Here is a 27,785-nt window from a genome sequence, read left to right on the forward strand (position 1 = left end):
GTCCCTTAAGCTTGTAGCGAGTGATAGCTTTGTCTAGCACTGAGAATAAAAGTAAGTGATGCAGGCAAACAACAAGTACAGCACATCTCTGCGAGCAGTGTTCTTGTTTAAAGCTCTCCTGTGGCACACGCAGCCTTCTGTGAGTTTGGGCATCTCAGCACTGGCAAAAAACCAGAAGGCAGCCTGAGGGCTGGTATGGCCAGTTCTGGATCCTCCCAACCAGCTTATCCTGGTGCCCATATGCTGAGGGTTCAGCAGTGGAGCAGCCACTTGCAATTCCCAGCTGTCCTCTGCGAGCCTGTGGATCTTGCTTACCACTTGGACTCCCGCTGACGGGAGGAGAAATGGAGCTGATGATGCTGGAGTCGGGGTTTGGGGGCAACAAAGAACTGTTCCTGAGGAGGTCCTGGCTAATACATGAAGAACACACTTGAGTACACGAGAAGAAGAATTTTGAAGCTACTGAAGATTGTTCACAGACATTCCTGGTCTTTGTACTGAGCTGCTGCTTGCTGCTGGCTCAGAAAACTGAACTCTTCGGGCACTGCTGCAGCCCATGGGGATGCAGCTCTGAGTGTGACCTGAGCAGTGAGGTCTTCACAGGGAGGCGCAGGCTGAGAGCCCACACCAAGGATTCCTGCTGCTGTGGTTTTGGTTGTGCACTGTAACCCCCTGCCACCTCTTCCCATTGGAGTTTGGTCTGTCTGTGTCCTACCACGAGCTGCAGGAGTTGATGTTGCAGCAAGATCAGTGACCAGGAGCTGAGGTCAGCATGTGGTGGGCTGGGATTCAACTCCCAGCACATCCTCATAAACCACTACGGATCCCTCCATGGTCCCACAGCATTGTTCCTGGGCTCCTTGGGGCTGCAGCAGCTTTGCACTGCATGGCAAGCAGCGACTTCAGTGTAGACCACAGCTTTCTGCATTTCTTGGAGCTTTGCATAAACAGGTAAAATAAATAAACGCAGAAAGGTAAAAGGCCACAAAAAATTCAAATCTGGAAACATGCCTGGTAGCCAGAGCTTTAAAGAGCTTAGTCTGGAAACAGAGGCTGACCTGATCATCTATACAGAGAAAAGTTATTAAAATGAAAAGGGCTTTTCATTTCTATCAGGTAAATTCATAACACAGCGAGGAGAAGATGCTAGAAGAATTAAATGAAGAATGCAGCAACCATGAAGCTGATTAGTTTTGAAGCCTTTCTAAAAGTCAGCCCTCGCTGAACCAGAAAGTGCTGGGTGGAGGATGGCGCTGGCTGCCGCCTGGATGGAGCCCCTGCCCTGCACCGCAGAGGGGCTGGATAGCAGCTGCAATAGAGCCATGACCCCTGGCACAGGTCACTCGTGTGCTTCACCATGGGGCTCACACTGGATGGAGTCAGGAGGCATTTTCCACGTGTGCAGAACCACCTGGTGAGGGCTCAGGGGCAGTGCAGGAGGCAGGAGCTCCTGGAGCCTCCCCAGCTCCACCACTGCTTGCGCCAAGGTCAGTGTGCAGCAGGCGCTGAGCAGCACAGCCTCGGCAGCCCCTTCGGGTTCAGACCTTTGTCCTGTGGAGGATCCAAGCCCTCAGCAGCCCTGCTGCCAGTCACGAGGGGAAGCCCTGGCATCAAAACTCCGCTTGAGTGGCTTTTGAGCTGCGTGTCACGCTGTGCCTTCACTCAGCCACCACTGACACAGAGCATTACAGGGAGATCTCAGCCAGCGTCTCCCAGAAGCATCGAGGCTTCACGAGAACTCAGACGTGGAGGAAGTCTTTTAATGGGGAAATAGTCCTGTTTTGGGGGGTATTTCATGTAAGCTTGAGCAAAAATCAATAATTTTTTTTAAACACTTGAGAGTGTTTTGCCTGGGTGCCCAGCCACCTGCTGAAACTTCTTTCACTCTGGTAAACATTTAAATGTGGAAATGATTTTTCTTGTTTTTTTCACAGACTGTACTATGCATGCTGAATAATAAAAAATGTTTGTACAAACAAGAAAAAATCACTGGCGTAATGGAAATACCAGAGTGCCCTCGTTATCATTAAGCAGGACATTTTCCTCCTCACCAGGTAGATGAGGCAGAAATTCAGTTCATTACCAGGAGGAGGACAGAACAATGTACAGGAGCATTAAAATGAAATGCAGTTCCCTTGCCAAAGGCCTTGCCGAGAGCCCAGGAATGCCTTTGCTTTAGTAAAGGATGTTGTGAAGAGGTTGCTTGCTCTGGCTCCTGGTTCTCTTAAAGCCCTTGTACTATGCTCTCTGTTTACAAAATAAGGTTTATACTCGCTTTTAATTTGTAAAACCAGAGGAAAAACGTGAGCTTGGCAAAGCCTTTTGAACTGCTGAATCAAGGACTGTCTGCTTGCAAAGAGGGATTAAAACCTTTTAATCCCTTTGTGTAAAAGAATATGGTGTTTAATGTGGTAGGCATGCTGGCAAAATTAATTTTCATGTTTTCTCAAGCACAAGATTTTAGTTCTGTCTTTGTTTTCTGCTTCTGCATATCTTACGGGTCCTTTACATTATGCAATGTGCTTTACGTTAACTTTGAAGTTTTGGAGAAATTTGCAAAAAACAAAATGCAGATGAGGAAGGACGAGGCAGAAGGAGCAGGCACGGCTGTTACGGACAGCCTCGGGCGCACAGGGTGGCTGGTTGCAGAGCCCATGGTGGTGGTACGGCTGGAGCACGGCGTGCGTTTGTGCAGGAGAAAGGCCGAAATAAATTCCTGGATAAAGGGAAACTCGGGTGCTGTGCCTTGTGTATGATTAAACATGCTCTCTAGGTGTGCATTTGAAAGCCCTTAAGTGAATGTTGTGTAAATGGTGATAATTGGAGGCAGTCTCTTTGCAATCCTTTCTCAAGCTAAGTAAGGTCCAAGGCCAAAGGCCCAAATGTTTAATTGTATTAAACACAGAGGGTGAAAAATTTATTAACTCAGAAAGTGTGTATTACCAAGTTAATTGGAAGTGCCTTTAAGCTATTACCAGGTGGAAATTTGACTTCAGGTTTCAATTTTAAATTAAAGCAAAGCAGAAAGCCGTTCCGTCAGGCTGCTGGAAGCACTACAGCGAGAGCAGCGTCCCCGCTCGCCCTTGTTGTTCTGCTCCGTGTAACGCTTGGGGTAAAAGCTGGGGAGCCGCAATTCAAAGCGAAACCCACGTACAGGGGTCTGGCTTTTCCCCAGGATATGTGGCAGTCTGGATGCACAGATTGCTGCAGTTCTGGGAAAGCTCTAAACAGAGGAGGGGAAAGGAAGAAGGCCTCAGGATCTAGAAGGATGCTTTTCTGGGCTGTTTTTCTGTTTTATTTTTAATCAGCATTCTTCAGTCAGATGCGGGGTTGCTCGGTGCTTCTTGGCATATTTTTCTTTTTCTAGCAATGTGTTGTTTCAGGTATTGGAAGCAATTGTAATAATGGTGTCAGAGTAGACCCACCTCCCCCCTTCCCTAGCGTATGCACACAAAAATAAAAACCACGGACAAAAGTCAGTCACAGCACAGGCATTAGCCAGAGTTGAAGATTTTCTTATTAAAATATAAAGCAGCTCGCACTGATAGCCAGCCAGGCACTTTGAGAAAGACATTGCAATTACAACAGCCTTGAAAAATAATGGAGAAAATTTGCCACCCTGTGCGCAAAATCTGGAGGCACCCTGCAGACGTGCTACGGAGAGAAAGCACCTCCCCGCTGCGATAGGGGCTAAGGCGTCTGCCTGAAACTCCCTCCACAAATAAATCAGCACCCAGAATGTGCAGCACTGCTGAGTGACTTGCACGGCATCCGTGTGTGATGGATGACTGAGACAATTCTGTTTCGGTATCATGTCAGCTAATTTTAGGTGTTTAAACTCTTTCAACAATTTCCATGATTCATAAAGAGACAGAATTAGAAATTTGCTGAAGTGCAGCGCTATAATGGCAGGCTGTTGCTGCAGTTTATTAATACCCAGTAATCGCGGCCTTAACACTTGAGTGAACTAACTGCTCTTAGCCGGTGTTTCTGTGGAATAAGCAGGTTTCTCCAAACATCAAGGTTTAAGGGTGGGCACTGTTTCTAGTCGTGTGGGGCTGGTTTATGTATAACCAGGTCAGACACCTGGCCAGAAGTGGATTTCTGTTGGCAGGACACATGAGTTATTAACATACAGTTTTAAGAAGGAATTTTAAAATGGTTAGTTTTCCCTTAAAGACTATTTAATGATTTATGTTGGATTTAGTAAGCATAAATCCTGTATTAGCAAAAGAGCAAAGAGAGCTTGCAAATGGCAGTTAGCACGTGAAGATGCCCACAGGCACATCATCCCCTTTGGAAAAGGTTCTGCATTTAGGCTGGGCTTACGGCGGGGAAGGAGGCTGCAGCAATCGCCAGCAGCACTTGTTAGCTGAGAAGGTAGGAGCCAGAGATAGCGAGAGTTTGTGAATTTAGGTCATTGTAGATACTGATAAAATTACACATTTGGTCTGGCGTGTGCCCTTGCATTCTCCTCAATTAAACTTATTTACAGACAAACAAAGTGCAGCGGGTCTCGCCCTGAGACGAGTACCTGGCGTCTTAGTTCACTGCGTTCAGGGGAAATCACAGCCTCTGCTGGATGACTGCTTTTATTATTTTTAATTTAATTTTTCTGCTGAAAGTTATGGAGGTCACTGAGCATGTTAAAAGATCTACTACTTAGAGAGTTATGTATTAATCATTCACTTTATTTGGTTTCATTCTGTATGAACTCAGGAGGTATCTGTGAGGTACCTTATGGAAGCCAGGTAATGAAGGTGAGGAGAAATGCAACTGGCTTTGAGATAATCTTTGTAGATTTGATTGTTATGGACAAACACACTTAAAGCTGGAAAATTAAACCACCAAAATGGGATTGAAATAGCAGAATCATTTGTCCTAGCTGTTGTGCTTCTCTTAAGCATTAAAACCTAACAAGATGATAAAAGCAGAGAGTAGGATGTGCAAGTAGCATTAGGTAGCCTTCTGTGTTTCAGAACAGTCTGAGGAATGTGTGGATTTGGAATGCCATCTTCTGTGGCTGGGATGTGTTTTTTAAGCGTTCTTTAAAGTGGATGGGGAAAAGTTAATGATCCACTGGATAAAGGGAAATTTATGTATCTGTGCATGCAACAGCAGAGCATATATATTTGTATTATTAACTACCTTACACCAGGCAAAAAGAAGGATAAACTTTTCAGTTACAGAGTGCTGTAGCAGAGTAAACTTACAACAAAAAATAAGAGGAAATAGAGAATGAATTAGCATTGTGGTCACCAATGCCCATTGATGCTGGTAAGCTGTTGTTAAAGAGGTGTTATTACAAGGCTCAGACAGGCTCTTCACACTTGTAAATTATCCAGAAATGCAAAGTGCAAGTTTGAAAAATTACATTTCGCCAACCAATATTCCTAATGACCACAAAGGGGCAGGAATCACAGTGAAATAATGGTGGGTATATTGAAAGGAAAATACAAGAGTATTACATATTAGGATAGGGAGAGAGCCTGGTGGCTTGCCTCCTGCTCTGCAGCAGGTGCTTAGGGGAAAAATCATGGAGTGAGTTTCACCAGCATATCTTTCTAGCAGGCATCCATCCGTGCACAGATATCAATCGTCCAAGGTCATAAAGGAAGCAGATTAAGAGGGAAGTCCTTGCTGTATGTATAAGAATGGCCACCTCTGTCTTCTAGACCACTTTATTTCCTGTTCAAAGTCAGCTGTGAGCGTGAGGAAGCCTGTGTCATTCTTGTTTTCTTCCTGGTGGTGTAACAGCGGAGCCACATCATCATTTTCAGTGTACTCATCCTGACAGCAGCTGTGTGAGAGCAGCAGGCACGTTTCACAGTGGAAGCCAGAGCACAGCTGTACCTCAGCACAGGTGATGGGGAAGGCTAAAGACAGGGATTTAAACCTGAATTCCACAATTTCCAGATGAAAGGACTATTCCCACTATGATCTTTTCTTTGTTGTGTCAATAACTTCTTTTAATTCATTTAGCCTGGGCACCTAAATAAGGTTACCCACGTATGCCTATTGCGTGTGTTCATCTCGTATCACAAGTGTAACTATTTTTTCTTTCACAAAAGAGACTACTTTCAGTCTTAATTTAGCCCAAGTCGTAAAAGCTTTCTGATAAAAATGCAAGCTCCCCTCTCCTACAAAGCCAGTCTTATTTTTGGCTGCCCTTCTGTTCTGCTGAGAACAGTGGGCACTTGTAGCGGGAAGACAGAGTTATTTTTCTTTAAAATCTCTCGCAGCAGGTGAGTGTTCACAGAACACTTAATTGCAGAGATGTGTTTAATAATTCATTTTTCTCAAACCTGTGTGTGACTCTGGAAAAACAGCATCCACGAGAACAGGAGGAGCACTGTGATTGCTGGTTTCTGAATTAGAATTTTTGGATGAGGTACATTTGATGTGGGTGCTAAATACTTGAAAAAGCATCAGAATTCAATTTAATTTTCTCATTTATTTTAAGAAACCATCTGATGATGTGTTTTTGAAATAAATGAGTTAATATTTGTGTATAAGTGCCATATTTATGTTGGCATATATTACATTTTAGCCACTTTAAATTCTTTGGCTATTACAAAATTACAATGAAACATCTTTCATGTGACTGCTGTGTGCTTAATGTGTAGCACAAAATGAGAATCTGTGCTAAATATACATGACCCAACAGCATTTTCAAGGCTCTGCCAGTCAGGCAATGCAGATCGTATGTAACATGGTTCATATAAAGGACACCTTGCTAGGTTAGAGGGTGGAAGGCTGCACCTCTGTGCTTCGGCATTGAAGATTATCTGCCAAGAGGGACTTTTCTCCTTGGGAAGGTCCTTTGTTTTAGGGAGAGGCTGTATAGCCTGTGGAAACAGCCTGGGTGATGTTGAAGTGCCTCTGGACTGGTTTGTTTTGTTGTTCTTGTTGATTTTTTTTTAAGGGAAAGAAATGAAAAAAGGAGAATTGAAATGTTACTACTCTTGGTAGCGCAAATTTTAAGATAGCAGCTGAGATGGTTTTCTGATTTATAGCAATTGTTTCACAACAAGCAAATTGTCTAGAATAGCGGAGAACAACAGTGATTTTTTATATATAATAGGAGCGAGAGAGATGCATCTTCATGGTTGGCTGTCTCTTGCTCTCGGTTGCCCTGCAGGAAGGCAGTGTCACCAGTTCTGCAGCAGACCACAGATTGTGCTTTTGAGGCTTCAGGGTCCCCTCCGAGGCCACCTCGTGTCCTTCTGCTGGGTAGGGCAGCCAGCAGCCTTACTGGCTAGTGCATGCCCGATTTGTCCGCTGGCATTTCTCTCTCTGGCTGTCTGTACCCATGTTCTTGTGGACCTCTTCAAACGTATCTCAGGGGAGCATTGCCTTTGGAAGCTTCCCGCACCCTAGCTCAGCCTGCTGCTGTCCTCTGGTGTGCTGAAGCAGACTTGAGTGTGCGTAAATCTTTGCTAGCATGGCTTCCCCACCGTGAGACCCTCCTTGTGATTCAGCTGATAGGATTATCCAGAAATCTCTATTTGCTCAGCAAGTGACTTTTTCAGCGGTATTAGCTGTGAAAATAAAGTCCCTTTCTTTGAAACGTTTAAAAAAAAAAATGAAAAAGTTTCTTAATGGAGGGATGTGTCTGAGCTAGTTATCTTTCAGCTCCCTGTCAAATAAGATAGAGCCCATTTCTTAAAACACAAAACACTCCATTTTTTGCTGTCTTCTGCTTCAGAGCTGTTGTTCCCATAAATTCCATAGAATAATGCAGTTCTGAGCAAAGAACAAGCAGGAAAAATGTAAACCAAGAAGGTGAATTTTCTTTCTTTTGCTCCCGCTTGAGGCTTATGAGTAAATAGAAACGATGATACCAGTAATTTCCACTCCTAGTGTCATGGGAACTTGGTTATGAAGTGAGGAGCAAGAATTCATTTAGAGGGCAAGGACCGGGCGTGCTCCGGGGATGTGGCCCTGAGCAGAGAGGCCAGGGGGAGAGAGACTGCAGTCGTTTGGACTTGGAGTTATCAAATGACAAATACAAGAGTCCGGAGTTGTTTCTCCGTGCGATGTAGTAAGCAGAGGTGGGTGTGATGGGCACCCAGCCCTCTGACACCTATCCCTGCTGTCACCCAGGACTTGCTCAGTAGGTTTTCTCTTGCTTTGTCTTCAGAATACGAACAATCTTCTTGTTGAAAGCTTTAAAAAGAACAAATATATATATATATATGTATGTATGTATGTATGTATATGTGTATATATATATACACACACATTATATGTATTCAGCTCTGCCTGGTCCTAACTTCATTATGGGAATGACAGGATTTCACTACAAAAGACATCTCAGATCTGTGCATTTACTTGTAGTTTGTTTGAACAACGAACGTTAAAATTCAGACTTGGCACAAAGGTAATCGTGGAGACTTTGGTCATGTTTTTTTTAAGAAGAGAGGAACAAGAGAATGGCTTTGTAACTGATTAAATATTGTATTTTCAGTACACCATTATTTTTTCTGGTTGTGTTTCCAAGGCTACCCCAAGAGTGCAAACTTTAAAAGCAGGTTAAAAAAAAGACTTTACACCATTACGTGGCTCTATCCCTAGTGGTTCCTGCTGCCCTTCGAGGTGACCGTGCTGTTGTGTCCCACAGCAATTAGAGACGGTAATGGGAGGGCAGCTGGGGAGGTCATCTAGTCCACCAAACGCATGTTTTCCATGGAATCCAAGAATCTCCTGGATGAAATCTCACATTTTTGTTAACTCTCACTGAGAGAAAATTTGGGAGTTGCTGTAAAAGTTACCAATAGGTTTAAAAATATGTATGCCCATGCCCAGCTGTTGTCCTGGGGCCAGAACTCAGGATTTTAGGTTTGCTTAATTAGTATTTCCATTTAAAACTTCAGGGCATACAAACATTTCAAATTGCTTTGTAGAAATTCCCTTTCTCAGACTGTGTGAGAATTTGGTTTATATACAGGCATTAGTTTCGTGACCGGTCTCAGTGGATTTAGATGGTTTCCAGAAATCAGTGTTGCTCAATTAAATGTGTAGGGGGAAAAAGATTCATTACAACAATGTAAATTCAAGTTGAACAAGGCAGCAAGTTTTTTTAGATTTTTACTGCCTGTGAACGTTCAGTTTCCTTTTGTTCTGGTTTTTAATAGTATTGATTTTTTTAAATGTACGAAAGTAAAGTAAGTCCTTAGTGTACAAAGCGGGGAGTTGGTGTACAGTGAGAGGTATAATTGCATTGTATCCTTCAAGGACAAAAGTTTTGGATTCTGTTGCATTTGTCATATGAAAAATTTAGACTATTTTACTAAGATCACAGAGTAAATAACAAAAAAATAAAAAGAACAAATCAACTGCAGAAATGCAATACAAGACATCAGCTCAGCACACTGCATAGCAAAACAGTCAATCACACCGCAATCACCAGCTGCCTGAACAGTAAATTAACATTTCACTGGGATAGATGAGAGGTGAATAAACACAGATATATGTAAATATAAACTAAGTAGAAATAGACATGATTATAGATGAGTAAATACGTGAAATCAGCGTCAGTTAAGCAAGCACACTTAATAATTACTTGCTGCTAATGTCAGGACAATGTGCCAAAGACTGCAGATGGTGGCCATTATGTTTTAAAAAGGCTTTTTCTGGGTTTTGAGCTATTTTCTTTGCCCAGTCCTCGAGGCTTCTTTCACCAAGCATGGGCCCAATTCAGTACACCTCCGTAAATGTCTGTGGTCGGGTCAGCTCTGTGATTTCCCTCCAGCAGCTTGCTGAGGACAGACAGTGTGTCCCCACATCTGTGTGGATGGTGCTAACCCCATTGCATTCTCAGTCTGTAAAGGCTTTTTGGAAATAAAGCCGAGCAAGCTGCAGAAATAGAGGCCCAGCCTTGCAGCTTAGTGTCTCAGCTGTCACCTCTGGCTGGGGCTGGCGTGTCCCCTGGTGTCTGTGGCCTGTGTCAGCGGTTGGAGGGCTCCCTAGCACGCAGCTGCAATCCTCATCGAGCCTCTTGGCCTTGTAAAACGTAGCAGCTGGAGCAGGTTGCTTGGTTGAGCTGCCCCAAGTGTGGAGTCACCCCACTCTACCCTGTGGGGACACTGGGGTCTTGCATAAGCAGCTGGTGTATATGCTCAATCAGAAGATGAAGATAGGCTTAAGAAAGTCCGCTTAAGAAAGTTTTAACAAAGTCTTCAAATATCGCTGTGTAGGGGCAAAGTCGCGCTTCACAGCTTTGGGCGATGTTTGGCTGCTGCTGAGGGAGGGAACCCATCTTCTGGTGCTCCCATTATGCTTGTCTGAGCCTGCCCCAAGCCCCTGTGCTCCCCAGCCTGCTTGAAAAACGACCAAAAAAAAGCAGCTTTCTGCCAAGTTAGGGGCTCCATCTGCTCCAGAGAGGCTCTGGTGACCCTGGAGCTGCATGTAGGATTTGGTTGCTGGTTGTTGGAGGCTGGAAAGGGCGGTGAGTAGGACGAGGAGCGGGCAGAGCAAGCACCCTTTTCACTAGCTGCAAGGTCAGTGCAACTGTAATGAGCAGTGATCATTTTAATCTCTTACACATTAGGAAAATACATTTAAACATCTCTTCCTCTTGGGATTGCTGAATCCATGTCCCTCCTGGATCATGGAAACTCCTCTCTCAGTTCATCAAAAGCTTAATGTTAAAACCACCTTGGTTTACAGATGTTCCCAAGCCTGCCTAAAATAAAAACACCTTCATGTATGTGTCAAGAACATGAAGATGAGGAGCTGCAGCCAGCTCCACTGGGACAGCAGCTGAAGGGGTCTCTCCTCCTCTTGCTGGCTGCAGGCTTTGCCTCCTTTTTGTCTCTGTGCCGTTCCTAGGCCAGGCTCATCTCTGAAGTGATTAATCAGAACTGTGTGCTGCGTTCAAAAAGTGGCCTCATGGTGACCTGTGTGCAGAGTGACATCATGGGTGGACTCCATTAACTCCCGGCATGGGGTTAAATGTTTTAGTGCTGCATAGGGATAAGAGATCATCACATGCTTCTTACTTGGGCAAAGCAGTGTTTCAAAGCTGCCCTGGGGTCAAATGTTGCCAATGTTTCTTGTACAGTGGCTGCACAAAAAGATGAAAAACTTTCAACCTAGATACCTAATTTTATTGATCCAGAAGACACAACTGTATTTTCGTGAAACTTTTTATTGATTATTAAAATGTTACATGATTTTTTTTTTTCATTTCTGCTGAGTCTTTCAGGCCTGAAAGTCACTTTGATTTCCTTGCTGACTTTCAGTTTTAGTGATTAGTTTCTTACCAAGCATAGGCCAGCCTGTGCAGGTTTCCAGATACTTAGCCTGTAGAATTTTTATGTCAACCCACATCTAAAATGAACTTAAAGCTTCTTAGCTGTGCACATAAAACTGTATCTGTTAATTTTGACAAATGTCTTAACAGCTTTCGGGAAAACTAATGTCAACGTATGGTACATTTTGTAGGTTTGGTGTGTCAGCTGTTCTGTAATTTCCAGTGCTATGACCACATTATAAACCTGCAAAAATCCATGTATTAAAAAAAATAAGCCGTAAAAATGGTTTCAAATTGTCATATACCTGAATGAATGCCCAAGGGGCTGGGGGGAGCCCTCTGTTGCCCTCATTTACAGGCAAACCAGATGGACTTTATTCATTTCAGGAAAAAGGGTACTCAAGCAGAAACTGTGCTTGTCATGTTGCAGTCTGTACTGAATTTGTGTGGCCGAGGCCATTCAACCTGGATTTGTAGTGGGAGCACCAATTATCTTTTAATTTAGATTTACATGACACATTCCTTGCTTATCTGATGTTATGTCCTCATGGGGGTGATCTGGTTGTTTTTCCAGGCAAGCCAACGTTTATGAAAGCTCCTGAAGATCAGATTGGGATTTCTGGAGGAGTGGCCTCTTTTGTGTGTCAGGCAACAGGAGAACCCAAACCTCGTATCACATGGATGAAGAAGGGGAAGAAAGTCAGTTCTCAGCGGTTTGAGGTAATAAAAATAAATAAAATTGGAAAACAGTCTAATTCCTGCAGGTCTTAAGTACACAGTACTCATCATTGCAGCCCAGGTATTTCTGCATCACAGCAATACAGAGTCCAGGGCTTTAAAGTTAAGTTTCTTCCCTGCAGCAATGCAATCTGTAGAGCTGGTGTTATTTGTGAGCATGATGCTGGTTGCACACACGGGAGATCCTTCTTCAGATGAGAGGCAGGCTAGCACTGAATGGGATGGCAGATAAAAGTTGCATCTAGCAGTAGTTTTCTGTTTTCATTGTGAAAGTCGATATGGCACCTCCTTGGCCTGCTATCCCTAGTGAAATTAAAAAGTGGGATCTCAGTATCATACTGGAAAGCTTTCTAAGCAAGGGCTGCTGTCACCCCTCCCACAAATGCACTTGAATAGAGAATGGTGAAGCCATCTGACGGGGTAATTTGAATTCCCTAGAATCATAGAATACCCCAAGTAGGAAGGGACCCACAAGGATCATCAAGCCCCATTCCTGGCTCCACACAGGACCATCCAAAAAAAACAAACTGTATGTTGTCCAAATGCTTCTTAAATTCCAGCAGGCCCAGCGCCATGACCACTGCCCTGGGGATCCTGTCCCAGTGCCCGACCCCTCTGGGTGCAGAACCTTTCCCTAGCCCCCAGCCTGACCCTCCCCTGTCCCAGCTCCATGCCGTTCCCTCACGTCCTGTCCCTGTCCCCAGAGAGCAGAGCTCAGCACCTGCCCCTCTGCTCCCCTCGTGAGGGAGCTGCAGGCCGCCATGAGGCCTCCCCTCACAGCCTGCTCTCCTCGGGGCTGAGCAAACCAAGGGACCTCAGCTGCTCCTCATACGTCTTCCCCTCTGGACCATTCACCACCTTGCAGCCCTCCTTTGGACTCTAAAAGTTTTATGTCCTTTATACTGTGGTGCCCCAAACTGCACACAGCACTTGAGGCAAGGCCGCACCAGCACAGGGTAGAGCAGCACGATCGCTTCCCTCAGCCGGCCAGCAGACTGAGAGAAGGGAAAGAGGAAGAACAGGTATCAGAAATACTTTTATAAGACATCTAATTGGGTTCACATTTTAAATATCAAATACACTATCACTGACTTTCTCCACCTTTTCCTCCACTTTCCTTTTTTTTGGAGTTGGGTTCTTCTGTCTAAAACTACTCTTGGAAATGTGGCCCTGCCCACCGTTCTGCTCTTTCCTCTAACCCTCCTCTTTGTTGCTTTTTGCTTTTCTGACTAGAGCACAGCTGACTTCATTGCCCAGAGTAGATTGATTCAAGTCACCAATTTTTTAATCACGATTTTGTATGTGAGCAGGAAACCTTTATTAAAGTAATCAATTGCAAACATTTTTATATAAAGGTCTGTTTTGTTGTATAGTAACTGTTTAAACATTCTGATTTGTAAGTTAATATAAACTTTGTAGTGAATTTGGTGACTGTTGTGGCTTACCAGAAGGATACACATTATTATATGCATTTAAATGATCAATTTCTATCTTCATTCACTTCAGTTTTTATACATAGTTAAAGCATTTTTAATGTGTTAGGAGATAGTGAATAATCTCTGTGTTTTTTGCCAGGTAATTGTTAATTTTACCTCATTCCTAAGCTAGTCATTATTAAGAAGAAAACTGAAATTCAGTTAAAATGATAAAAAATAAATTCAAATCTGATGTACACATGCTGAGTAGAGGTATCCATAGTTAGCAAATTGAACAGCGTTTCTGGTCTTGGTCTCTCTCAGGTCTCTAGTGGTTGTAGCTGCCTTCCTCTCACACACAGCCTTTATTCAAGGGATATTAAGGGAAAAAAAGGATTTTTCTGCTCTTTCACCTCATAGCTTTTCAATCCTTATCACTGAACTGAATTAGTCTCTGCATCTGACTGTTGCTTTGAAATTTGGCAGTAGCTCTATACTGTGGAAGGATTATAGTGAGTTTAGCATTTTGTTACATTCTGTGTTTAATTTAAAATCCAATTTAAAAATATGTAATTTAAAAAAAAAATGCATTGCTGCAGTGTTCACCTTCCAATGCCCTGTCTGCTGCTACTTGACCCCAAATTAGGGTTTATTTGCAAGCTGCTTCTGTTATTTCAAGCAAAAGGATTATTCCTTCCAATGTGAGGAATAACAGATTTTCGGTGTCTTGGTTACCTTTTTATTTCTTCCTATTTTTCCTGTTGCTGCAGAGTCTTGGGGTGCACATTATTTTCTCATTCCTGTTTTCACTCCATGGTCTTGGTGCTGTGAGAAGCACACCAAAGTAGGGCTCTTGAAATCAGGTACAAGTTTTGCACGGAGGTGATGCAGGCCCCAGGCTGACGCGTGTGTCTGGAGCAGTGTACAGCTTAGTCTCTCCATCTGCCCCTGCATTCCCCAGTGACAGGAGGGGTCTTGTGCCTTTCCCTCATGTTGTCACCATCTGCGGTTCAGTTAATATTTCCAAGCTTTACAGTGCTCAGTAATAGGAGAAGGACGAGTTTGGCATTAACAGTGGCCCAAGGCTGTGCCTTCACTGACTTGCCATTAAGGCATAACTTACAGTGATCCAGCAGTAAACTAACAAATACCTTTCTTCCCTGTAGAAGTTCGAGTAATGTATGTTACAGCTTAGCAGGAGGGAATGGCAATGATTTATTAAGGACTTTATTTATTATGCTGTGGAAGGAGCCGTAATTATAGCATTGATGATCATGCCAGAATTGCAAAGTACCTGATGCTGAAGGACGTTGAAAACAGTCACTTTCTGCTGAAGTTAGCATGCGCTGTAGGTGCTCAAGGTGTTGCTCTGGTTTTGTTACTATTTTCCTGGTGATCCCACAGGAGTATATCACTCTGCTCTTCCATCAAGGTGAAAGTTGGCACTAAATTGCGATCAGTGTGATTAGTAAAACCATTAGTGCAAATATGGCTCAGATGTTTTAAATCATCAGATCCACTTCTTTATTACCAGGTTGATAATTTTTCAACTTTAATTGATCCATAAAGAACCTCATTGGATCTTCATTTGTTCTAGCCTTCTCAGAGGGCAGATATGTTCTTGACTCTGAGATTTTTTGATTTCTGGACTTGGAACACTTGCCTAGTTGTATGATATTTTCTAGTTTACAGATCTTTCTGATTTGTTTTTAACCCCTGGATTGTTTTGACCTTGTTTTTGTTGCACTAGACAGCACTTAAGAACTGCTTTCTTTTTGTTGTTAAAGGTTATTGAGTTTGATGATGGGTCGGGATCAGTTCTGCGGATACAGCCCCTGCGTGTTCATCGAGATGAAGCCATCTACGAGTGCACAGCCACCAACAGTGTTGGGGAGATAAACACGAGTGCCAAATTAACAGTGTTAGAAGGTAAGTGGAAGGTGTTTTTTTCATGTCCTTAGGTGGCTGGAAACATGGCCTTGGCTTTGGTAGCTACATGTTGTAGTGCTCTTAAGTGACATGGTGATATCCTAGCTCTGTTTGGAGAAGCTGTGTTGTTCCTGTACCATTTGCTGTAATTTCTCTTAGTGATAGAAGCCCTTATTTTTCAGACAATCATGAGCAGAAAGGATGGCAGATTCTGAACTTTCTTTAAAGTGTATTAGTTGAATTGTCTGACTGAGGTATGTTATTTCTGGCTTGGAGGCCTAGCTAAAGAGACATTTGTATACTTTTCTCAGCTGCCTGCCTTGATGTAATACCCATCTTCAGGGTATCTAAGAATTGTATCTGACAATCAGAAACTTAATCTATGTTGCTGTACCTTCTGGATTAAATCAGCACAGTTCTTTTTGAATGGATTTTCAGGTTCCTCTTCAGATTTTGAGCTTGATGTGGAATTTAGCTGGGTTTACTTTTCACTGTAGTCACAACTTGTTAGTCTTTTTCTCTTCTCTTCTGCTTGCTATGTTGTTCCTTCTAAACTGAACGTTATGTGGAAGAACTGTGTGTTAGGTATAAAAGGCTTGTGATCAGTTGATATTTTTTATATTAGATTGTCGGAATTATTGTCTGCTTTTAAGGTAATGGGGATTTTTTCAGCCCATCAATGTGCTAAAATATTTGTTTATACATAGGATTTTGTAAGTGCATTGGATTGTTGTAAATTTAGGACATTTGGCTGAATGGTCTTTTAAATTTGCATTTACTAAGACAAGCAAGAAAAAGGCTTAAGCAAATTGCTTGCTGTGTATGGATTCATGAAGAAACTTTCAAGTAATGAAAGAACTGGACTGGAAAGTGTCTGTATGATTTGGAATCATCAAATTCAGATGAACTTGTTCTGTTCAGTCTGGTCATGAAGGCAGAGGACACTGGTTATCCCAACCATGAGTGTGCCAGCCATGCACAAGTGAAGCGTTTTTCCCTTGCTCTGCCACAGATATGTTACCGTTGTCCCTGGTTCTCCCTTCCCATTTACAGCATAGAGGTAATCATATTTTCCTCTCTGCTCTGTGACAAAGAATACATCAAACAACTGTAATGTGCTCAGACACTCTGGTGATGGGAGTCATAGAAATCATTCAATACTTGATGTGATTGTGTATCTTGTTTCTGGAGGTGGGGCACCTTAAAGGATCAGCTTGCTCTTCAGTAGCAGTATTAAGAGATGGATAACAGGTGTTATAGACTTGAAAATTGTCGAGTGAAAAAAGCAGATCCCTTTTGTTACTTCTTGCCTTTGCAGACACATATGTGAGTACATAAAGCTCGGTGGAGCTCTTTCAGCATTTTTCTTGCAGATCTGCATTTAAATGATTCTTACAACTGGATTTTTGTGATGCTCAATACTTGACTAAACGAATGTTCCACACATTCCTGTTTCCTTTGGTTGCAGTTGCCTTTATGTATCTTAGATATGTATGCACATGCACACACGCTAATAATTTATTTGCTCTGTGTTAAATGTTCAAAGGCCCACAGAGACATGCATTGCATAAAGGAGCACAACAGCATTTCTCAGCTCCGTAGAGCTCCTGCTGGGTTCCTGATGAGGTAAAACTTTCAGACCACCACATAAATAGGGAACGGTAGGAAACACCAGGGACAGGAAAAGACATGCTTGCACTGTTTAAGAGCCACAGAAGCAAAAGTCACTACCAGTCAGGCACAGAGCCTGCTTTTCTGTTTGAAAACTGCCTTTAATCAGGGGTAGTGCTGGTTTAATACGATCCCATAAGGTCAAAAACCATCCGCAGGCTGGGGGCTGCGTTGTCCTCTCAAGCTGAAGAGTATCGACCCCTTGCCAAGTACTCTCATAATGGGTAAAATTAAGAAGTATTTGCTGTGTAGCAGTTTGTGTGCTTATGCAGAGAGTTGTGAGCTTGCTTACAGAGGAGGAAGAGGTACCTTGCTTGTTGGCTTAGCCTGATGAAGCAGATAAGCTCTGTTATGATGTATCTGCATTCAGAAAACACATTTTATGTCTTTCCTTTCTGAGATTTTCTGGGGACAAAAAAGTATTGTTTTTCCAGTCGTGCTGTCTCATTGTTCTGTGTTGTCTGACTTAAATTACACTGCTGCATTTTTGGGAGTGTGACATTTTTTTGATTATTCTTTTGCATATGGGTTTGCAGGGTGGGTATCACAAGACAGTGCCCTGGTTGTGGTTATGTTCAAACAGCCTCAATGGTCCCTAAAACACTAACATGAAGTGCCCCACCTCTCTGTTCTGCCACTGCTTTCCCGACACAAATTTCATAGAGCTATTTGGAAATGACACATTTCACGTGGAGCAATTGATACCCTCAAGGCTGTCAGCTAGGATCGGATTTTCCCTCTGCTTCTGGGGTTAAAATAATTTCTGTAATTGCTCTCAGGTGGCATTTTGAATGATGCAGACATTCTGCACTTCCTTTCAAGAATTTGACTAATGCAGTGGTCCCTGATGCATGACAAAGCTCTATCACAGACGTCCTCATGGTTACATGCTGCTAAATACACAGTACATATTGATTTTTACATTAAAAATCCTTTATAACAATAAATTTAATGCTTCTTCACAATTTGCTTTTTAGAACACAGACCTTACCATTAAATCCTGAAGTCACAGTCAGGGTTTAGCAGGCTCTTATTAGATGTCTTTGTAGCTAACTAATCTGGAGATTTATTTTATTTAGATTTCCATGATGTTTTACAGATCAGAGGCAGATAATCCTTTCTAATTGCTAACTTATTCCATTCTGCATATCAAGAGAGAAGCCTGAGTCCAGTCTCCTGGAGGAACTGGGAATCCTCACGGATGTGAATCTTTTAACAGTTCGGTTCCCTACTGCCCTTTCATTCTCAGCTCCCATGTCTCTTATTTTTTGCTTCTAACTGCAAATCCTGTTGTGACCAAACTACGTACGGACTTGGTGTAACTGGAAATTATTTCTGCTGTTGATAGCGGGAGAAACAGACGTGCATATACCTTCTCTGCTCATTTCTCCTGGGTAGCTGATAAGCTGAATTATGTATGAGTCATATTGAACATTTCTATCTTTTTTCCAATTATGACCTGAAGCAGCACAGAAGTACATTCCTGCCTGCCTGGCAGAAGAGGAAACCAGTGCAAGGAGGGGAGGGCTAGAATCAATAAGCTGACACACATTCCCACGAAGAGCCTCGGGGACAGTTAGTGGCTCTAACAAATTAATAAATATATCTTTCAGTTGTAACGTTGAGAATTACCAAGCGTTTTAAATAGGGAGATTAGATGAAATGTGAGTAGGAAGGATGGCAGTGTGGAAGAACGTGGCAGCAGGATGCCAGCAGGGCTGCCAACGTAGTGTCCTTCCATGCAACTCCTGCATTCAGCATTGCAGCAGCGCTCGGAGAGGTGGCAAGAAGTGTTTGTCTCTGGTCGCCTGTAGACCAGAGCATGCCTTCTCTGTGGTTTCCAGCAGTCTCCACCCAGCAGGAAGAAAAGGAAAAGCAGTGCAAAAGAAGTCCTCATGGGTCTTCAGGGGGCAGGAAGGGGAATATTGATTCTTTGGGAAAGAAATGAGGTTCAGATACAAACCATTGTGCCAGTCCCTTCTCTCGCAGAGCTTTCCAACTTGGACATTTGGTTGCAAACTGTAATTTCCAGAACTAGAACACTGTTTAATTATAACTGGATCTTCAGAGCACTGTGAGAAGTCTTGGTTTTTTTTTGTTTGTTTGTTTGTGTTTTTTTTTTCCAACTCTGCTGTAACCCATCACATCCAAGTGACACTGAGTATATTCTGGGTGTCATTTCCCTTTGTTTTTAAGTAGGTTAAACGAAACTGAAACTGTCATCTTCACTTGCCACTTCCAGCACAGATCTGTGCAGGTCCCTGATGCCCCTTTCCCAGACTCCTTAATCTTATGGCATGGAGCTGTCTGCCTGGAGAGCAGCTCCTGGTAGAGGACAGGCAGAAGAGCTGGGGAAGGGTTGCTCCCACACCGGGTTCTAGTCTCAAGGTAACCTGGCAAGTTAAGTTTTACTGGCCAGCCTCACGCTGTTGGAAGTCGAGGAAGTTTTGGTGCATGTCTGTGGAGCCCTGGAAAGCGTAGCAGGTGTCCCAGGGTGGGAAACACCTCCACCTCACCGTGATTTGCCGATTACTGAACCATGTCATGAGTTTAATTTCTTTCACCATCTGCCAGCTGCATTCCAGTTCCTGGAGTTACTCTGTTTGAAATGCTGTAAATGATAAACATTTGACTGTTACAAACGATTTCTGCAGAGCTAGATCTTGCAGGGCCTGAAACAATATGCCCTTCTTGTAAACACGCTTCTAAAACTGATTTTGTCATTTCGATGGTAAACAGAAGTTAGCTATGTTTAATCCTTGTTTACGTTTGGTTAGTTACAAAAGGATCAGTAGGATCACTGGGCTTTGACTCATGTTTGTCTTCATTGCTTTTGCATCTTTTTGCCAAGAAGAATTTTTAGCAATGTGGTATAGAATTGAAGCAATTATGGAAGGGAAATTGAATCCATTGGGTGTACTCATTCTGATTGTGTAAATGAATTAAGATTCCCCGTACCCTCCTGCTCCTGAGATTGGCAGTACTCTCCTCACATGTCCGGCTGGGAGATGACATCTCTTTCCTCCACGTGCCTTGTGGTCATTGACTGCTCTGCCTGATTTGGTCCCTCCATGGGAGGCTGCTCAGACAGCGGAGATCTTAGCCCTGTTCTTTGCTCTCCACCCAAGTAATCCAAAGTAGCCTCCACGTGCTTCGCTGCTTAGGGAGATGTCCTGATATACGGTGATGTGCAAACAAACAAAGAAACCTGGGAGCGTTTGCTTTGTGCTGCACGGTGGCGTGTCTCATGCTTGTTAAAAAGGGAAACATTAAGCCAATTACTGCTCATGGTGGCACAATTGAGAAGTTTAGGTTGTCACCTCAAGGCGTATAAATCCCAGATCACGTGGACTTAAGCTATTAAGGTATAAGCAGTGTTCACAAGGAAAGAGCATTAGGCTGCTCAACAGCAGGTTGCCTAATAGTCCTCTGGTAAGTCAATTTGGGAGCCCTGTCATCCTGCTAAGAAGCCTAGCCATTTCTCAGGTGCTGTGCAGTGGCTAAAAGAATCCTGCAAGTTGCAGGGTCCCCCAGAGCACACAGAAGGTTGAGCAGAATTAGCAATCGGTTAAAATTAGACCAAGGAAATGTATGGACTGCTACGTCCCATGCCACTAGAATGTCTGAAGATGGTTTAGCTATTTAATCTTTGATATCTAAAGAGCACCTATCATCTCAATCTAATTTTATCTATTTATTTTAGAGATTGGATTCAGTGAGAATGGCACTGTTACTCTCATAGCTTACTTTTTGTAATATTTAACAAGAGAGACAAGTAATTCTCAGCTGGAGAAAAGTTTTAAGTGTTGTTGGTCTCTCCTACAAACAGGAGTCAGCAGATCTTGAGAACTTATCAGACCCAAATGCCCTAATTTCCATTTCTTATTTATCTTTAAATGATTAACTAATGGCACATAACCATATAATGTGTCCATGATAGCAAGTTCCATCAGAGCACTGCCATGCTCTAAGGTTAACATCCAGGTTCATTCCACAAGTTTATGAAGCAAGTAATACAACCTTTGAAAAGTTTTATATGAAATATCACATAGTTAATGCCAAGCTGAACCCTTTGGAATTGTGCACTCTCATAAAATGCTGTGTCTGAAAAGGTACTGACCTCTTAATCTTGAGAACATTTGTCTTTTACGGCAAGTGGCTGTTTCTGCATATTGCCTCTCAAATGAGACCCTGGGAGATTACATCTGTAGAAGGAGGGGATGCTGTCATGTTCTTATCGGCAAGCTCATGGCGTCAGTGATATTGCAACACCCAAAACAACACCCGTGGTTCAGGAAGGGCTTCCCAGATAGAAACAAGTGAACTTGAGTGGCAAACAAACCAGAAGGAAGTGTACTCTACAGAATTCAACAAAAGTTCAAACGCAGGGTGTGCTTTGCCACTGCTGGGTGTCTTGAAATAGTAAGTGTGCAGTTGTGTCCTGTAAAAAAAGACTTCATGTTGTCTTTTTTAATCATCTTTTATTTGTTTCGTTTTGAAGAAAATCTCTGGTTACCTCTGTGAAAGGAGTTTAATTAAGAGCACATAAAGTTATTGTGCTGTGCCTTGGGCAAAGGTGCTGCTTAAATTCTGTACCAAGGAGCGTCAGGATTTTTGCTAGGTTAGGTTGTGGAGTCCTTCTAGTTCCAGCTGCCTCCCTTCTGTTATGAGCATTGTCTTTTACAACTCTTCACTCTTCATAAACTGCTGATGTTGATATCATCTTCAGGAAGTGAAGACTGACGGCCAAGACACATAATTTGGAAGAATAAAAGAATGAATCCTTTAATCAGTTTTAAATATTTTGCTTTCCAGTTCCGTTGGTTGTGATCCCATTCATGTGTTATGGGAAAGATGAGGTGTACTTACTGAAAGCAATATCATTAATAATTCCATATTCCTTCACACCATTTCTAAAGGCAGCAGTCAAGGCCTTTTCAGCTCCTCTCACTGTGGGATGTTTCTTCTAGGCCTATTTGCATGCTCCGTTTCTTCTAAGCACATTAATCTGTTTTGTGCAAAACCCTTTTGGATATTGTAATCCAGTGGCATTATCATCCCATGCTGGTGGTGTTCTGTTGTACGTGTAGTACAATATTTTCAGTGTATTGGTATGCTTAGTGTGGCTCAAGTTAAATTCAACAACTGCTTTCTTGAGCCAGCCAGTGAGACATTTCACCTGCCATCGTGTTCACCACTCATCAGCTTGTGTTGACCAAACATTTGATGCTTCTGATATGCCAAGTTCTTGAGGGGAAAAAAATAAAAACACAGCACCTAAGAACTTGTCACCGGTAACAGTTGTCTCCTTCCTGCTTGCTCCGTTTCTCAAAACCCTCATGAAGATGCTCAGAAGCACAGCTGCTCGTTCAGAGTACTGTGGCAACCTCCTGCTAACTTCTATCTGTTAGGAAAATTGATAATTGAGCTCTGAGGATTCTTTTCTCTCTTCTTCTGGGCTCAGGGTCCGCAGCCAGGTTGCTTCTCGCTCTGTGCTGTCCTACAGCTTCCTTGGAGATTGCTATGGAAAGTGTGTCAGGCTGTTCTACTGCGGCTCTGCTGTCAAAACGTTCAGCCTATTCCAGTAGGTAAATGAGGCACAAACAGATCAGTTTAACTCTGGCAGAGATGCACGCGCAGAGGCAGATTCCTTTCCTGTTGGGGAGGAGGTGCTGTGGTTGCCATGTCCCAGCTGACACCCGGGATGGCCAGACGACTGCTTCTGCGTCTCTGTTCCAGTCTGAAACCAGACAGGTTAGATTAAATTGTCTGTGGTTTAAGCTAATCTGTTTTGACTTGCCATTGGAACAGATCATCAGTCCCAGCTGGGAGGCTGCAACCACCAGTGCTGCCTTCGATTTTGCTGCTGAAAGGCTGGCACTCCATCTGCCCCGACCCCATGGCCACAGCAGTGTCTGAAGGCTTACACGGGGCTGGGATTTTAAGGGGTTGGGAAGCAGTAAACCAGGACAGAAACCTTGGCTAAAAGGAGTGGTAGTCTAAAAAAGCCAAGAGAGCAGAGCAGCAATGAGAAGGCTACCTAGGAGATGATAACAAGGTGTCCCATAAGCTTTTTGGCATAGATGCTACAGAGGCAGAAAAGGTGTAACGCAAAGATTTGCGATTTGTTACATCCACATTAAGTAAATACATTTGTTAGAAAAATTAGGATGTTTAGGTTAAGATATGTGCTAGCTGATGTGCTAACCTGCACCAGAAAGTAGCCAGGCAAGCCTCTTGCTGCACTAAAATCCCCCCTGCACTTTCATAGACCATCCACCGATCTGCATTTCTGGTCCATATTCTGGTTCATATTCTGTACCTGTTCCTGTTCGATTTGGGGGATTTTTATTTTTTTTTTTAACATACCCAACTAAAGATGGGCACACAAAGAACCTTGCAGGTGTCATTCTGAAAGCACAGGTGGCTCCATGGATTTTTGGGGATAAACCATCAGATGTATGTTAGGACCATAGTTACTTTTTTCATGTGGTTGATCACTGGCCAGCCTACCTTCTGTGTTTCTCTAATCCACCTGCATTTGTCTTGTCTCTTCTTGTTTCCTAGCAATGTGCAGCAAGCATATAGCAAAAATTCACAATATTTCTTAAGTTTGTTCCTATTATCCCTGTCACTTAAGGTGATTTTGCTCTTCTTGCTTGATTTTTTGCCTGTCCTCTTTATTTACAACATCTCCCCAGCACTGTCGATATAATCACCTGCCTTCCGCGCAGAGATCGTTGATGCATCTCGTCGTTTCAGAACTGATATTTAAGGAACTTGTTGGTAGAGACCGTTGTTGTACTACGAATAAAAAATAATAGTGAACAAGAGAGCGGAGTTGATTAGGTGTCAGTGAGCCCTGATTTGGCTCTCCAAATGTCTGCCTGGTAATAACTAGGCTGACGCTGGGCCCAGTGACTCTCAGTTAATGAACTGAGTTTGGAGGACTGGCAGCCAGGAAAAAAGACTTGTTAATGAGTTGTCTATACATGGATCTAGAAATCTTTCAGAGAAGAAGAAAAAAATAAAAACACACAATTATAAATAAATCATTTTATTTTATAAGTCGCTTTAATTGATGTGTATTTAATTCAATCGGAAGAGACAAAAAGTTAGAAAATTTGAGTAACTATAGCTTTAAAACTTGTCAAAACAAAAATAATCACATTTCTCATCAGATTTTACATCTACCAGTGCCCATCAGAAGCTAAAATAATAGATCTTTATCATCAGATGTTTCAAAAGACCTTTCTTATTGCTGGATCTCTTTCAAGATGCCTCGTTCTGAGACCGTCTGTGCAGAACTATGGCAACGTGTTATTGACAGATGTGCTCTCTGTAGCTTGTATGTCAGCCCTGCTGCTATCTCCTGCTGACTAATAAAGTTAGTTGCTGGTATATATTTGTAGAGTCTTTGAAATCTGTTAGGTTGTGGAATAGCCTTCTGAGAGAGCTAGTTCTTCATTGCTTGAACTATTGGAAATTAATGGGAAACACTGCTTGATAATGCCATGCGGATTGTCTGATTTGGTTCCAAGGAAGAAGGGAAGGACAAGAACAAGATGTCCTTAAAAGCCTTTCTGAGTCCTACTTTGGCAAAATTACCTTCTGTACGTGCTTGTAACTGAGAGACTCTGCTCCAAGCGTGGTGACCTGTTGTCATTTACTGGCATTCCCTGACTTACACAGGCACTGGCGAAGATGTAGCACCAAAGTGATCCCCTGGAACTTCTTCTGCAGAAGTGGGAGAATATATCCACCTAACAGAACCGGAGAGTAAGTTCTTAAATGGAAAATGGAGCACGGAGAGAACAGGATGTGATAACCATGACTGTAGGGAACGCAGTGCTCACAGTTCCAAAAGCATAAATCTCTGTATGTACGGGCGTTTCTATACAGTCATCCTGGACTTACGTTCTGTGCCTTATCTTCTTCCTCTCACTAAAACTCACAGCAACAATTAAATCATTCTTGGATAAATCACTATTTCATAAAGTGAATCCCAGAAAATCATGGTACTGGAATCTCAACTCATGCTAATAAATCTGTAGCCACAGCTGTGGAGAAGTGAGGATCTCCGTGGAGGCAGTAGTACACTTTGGGTGTCACTGTGCCTGTGGAGGAGAACATTTCACAAGTACTTTAACATCTTTTCCTGCAGAAAAAGGAAAATCTCAGAATTGCTATTGATGGGACGCATTCTGGTCCTGGTCTGAGAAGCTGACTGTACAAAACAAAGCTGGCTTTGCATTAAAGACCTTCATTATTGATTATCCTGACAGCTGGTTTCTGCGTGTCGTGCTTAGTCACAGTCTCACATCTACTTGTCCTTAGTATCTTGTTGATCATGTGTATTTTTTTAAATACAGTTTAGTCAGGAAGGCTTTACATTTGTGATGCCCATTAAAATGCAGTGCCTGGATAATGAGCAAAAGGAGTAATTGGTCCTAATTTGGAATGCAAGGAAGTAATTATGATGACCCTTCATTGTTAATTTGTCATTTGAACTATTAGTGACTAAAATATTTTTGGTATAACGATGATCTAAAGTATGTGCCTTCCACTTGCTGTCTTAGAAGCCCGGAGAATCTTTATGGAAGTATTAATCTCATAGTGCTAAAACAACACCTTCCCCATAGAGTTCCCTAACTGCTCTTTATTCTTGTGGGTATTTCAGTTGGATAATAAAGTAGTGACTCTTCCTGGCCTTCTCACCTGCTCAAATTCTTTCTGCTCAGAGCTCCAGAATAGCTCTTTAAAATCCTTTATCCTAAGGAAAACCAGTGGGTGTGAGGTATAATGAGATCTCTCTTTCCAAGATCATCGAGCTCCTTGATGAGGCAGGTTGGATGATGCCATGGGAAAACACTGCAGTGAAGTCATTCATCTGCCTTGCTAATCCTGCGCTTTGTTGTTTCAATCCTTTTATCACAAGGGTCCTGCCTGGATGAAACCTTTCCAAATTCCTGCTGTATGAGTCGAGTGGGGAAGTCCAAATACCAATCAGAGCTGTAATCGTATCCAGCTAGAGTGTTCACCGTTCTGCTGTTATCCAAGATAAGACTGGGGGAAATTTCCCTATGACAAGTGCTTTCAGCACATGATGCAGAGTGCTTAAAAGAAAGCTAAATGCACAAAGAACTGAGGCACACAACAGAAGTAAGAGTGTGACCTTTTAGCCTCTTTGAGACCACTGGAAATGCGCTGCAAACACCAACCTGTTGAAGACCTTAAAACCCCACAATCTGGCTTTTGGTCCTGCAGCTCCAAAATGGCATTTTGCTTACAAGCAAGGCAATATGAAATTATTTTTCTGTGTCTCTTTGATTTAGACAGTGCCACAGTTGGTCACAGTGAGGAAAAAGTCCTTAGAGAGAAAACAGAAAGCAGAAAAATACTGATGAAAAATGCATGAACTGAACACAGGGTGGTATTGGCAAAAGCTATTGCAGGGGAAGGTAATGAATTGGGGAATGCATGGTCCAAGATTACAGGATACCCAGTATAAAGAAGGGCAGACGCAGGAGGTCAGGAGGAGGAACAGGAGGGGTCTGCAAGAGTGAAGAGGAACTTTTAATTCCTGCCTGCATCTACTTGGCTTTGAGTCCCAGCAGGGAAGAGCAGCGTGTGCCAGCAGCGCTGTGGCTGCCGGCAGCACCTTCCAGACAGAGCACCATGCCTCGCCGGTGGAAAGCAGGCCGGGCAGAGAGCTTGTGGTCCCGTGGAGCCCGTCTGGAAGGAAGATGACCCCTGGCAAGTACCAATAAGCTGAAAGCCTGCGTCTGGTGGAGGTCAAAATGGGTCACCTGGGAGAGGGAACTGATCAGCAGGGAGTGCTCGTGCTTGCAAGGGCCATGCTCTGTAAGAAGACTGGGTGTTGCTTCTGCTTTCTGAAGGGAGGCTTTGTTTTTGGTAAGAATATCCCTGATTGACATGAGACCTAGCTGGGGGGGAAACTCTGTGTGTGTTTTCACAAATAAAATGGTTCGGGCGCTTCATTTTGGTATGAGGTTGTTCCTTCAAAAAAAGTCACATTACAGAGAACCGTAGCTGCAGCTTTGCCTGCAGGAATAATGTGGCCTCATGGAAAAAAATAGGAGTTGTTTTGCCTAGAGGTGGTAGGCTTAATGAGAGTCCACCTGATTGGCATGTAGCACACGTCCTAATATAACTTCTGCCTGACGTGTGCTTGTGGTCCCGAGGAAGACGTTGCTGATCAGATGAATAGTATCTAGATTTTAAGCTAGCAAAAAGAAATAATATCTTTATCTTTTTCAGTAGGATTTCAAAGTGTGTGTCTTGGGGTGGAGGGATGGTGGTATTTGAATTCTGAAGGATTCATGTTTTTACTAATTAGACACTAAAACTGGTAGAAGTGTTTAAAAAATAATAATGAAGCCTTAGCTCTTGCCCTGGGCATGAATTTACTAGCTTTAGTTTGTTGTTCTGTTCGGTTCATTGATCTTGTCACAATTGATGATTCATTAAGTTGTGACTACTGTAGGAATTGCAATGCACAGATGTGGCTGTGCTGCACATCTGTGTGTTCCCAACGTGCTAATGATCTAAAAACGCACTTTCTGTCTGGCCATCCACTGTGCTTCGAGTGCCAGCTGACATTTTGTATTATTGAGCCATTTGTTGTGGTTGGCAGAGAGAAAGAGTTTTTGGTTCTCCTTGCGCTTTTTTGTTGCTTTTATCCATATTTCAAATAGCTGGATTTGCCTGTCCCAGCAAGCTTGGCCTTGCAGAACGGCAGCCGTGACTGTAAG

The 27,785-nt window shown here is 42.9% G+C and overlaps 1 protein-coding gene across 10 annotated transcripts in view; it reads left to right on the forward strand.

The window, feature by feature from the left end:
- The window catches only part of PTPRF (protein tyrosine phosphatase receptor type F), a 364,428-nt gene that overhangs the window by 169,246 nt on the left and 167,397 nt on the right, over positions 1–27,785 (forward strand). For all 10 annotated transcript variants that reach the window (XM_082766651.1, XM_082766653.1, XM_082766649.1 and 7 more), the window contains 2 exons: positions 11,832–11,977; positions 15,198–15,339. In XM_082766651.1, the coding sequence (XP_082622777.1) occupies positions 11,832–11,977; positions 15,198–15,339 (288 nt within the window). The remainder of the gene's footprint in view (positions 1–11,831; positions 11,978–15,197; positions 15,340–27,785) is intronic.

The sequence above is a fragment of the Aythya marila genome, assembly GCF_965140915.1.
Source record: "Aythya marila genome assembly, chromosome: 8".
Taxonomy (NCBI): Eukaryota; Metazoa; Chordata; class Aves; order Anseriformes; family Anatidae; genus Aythya; species Aythya marila.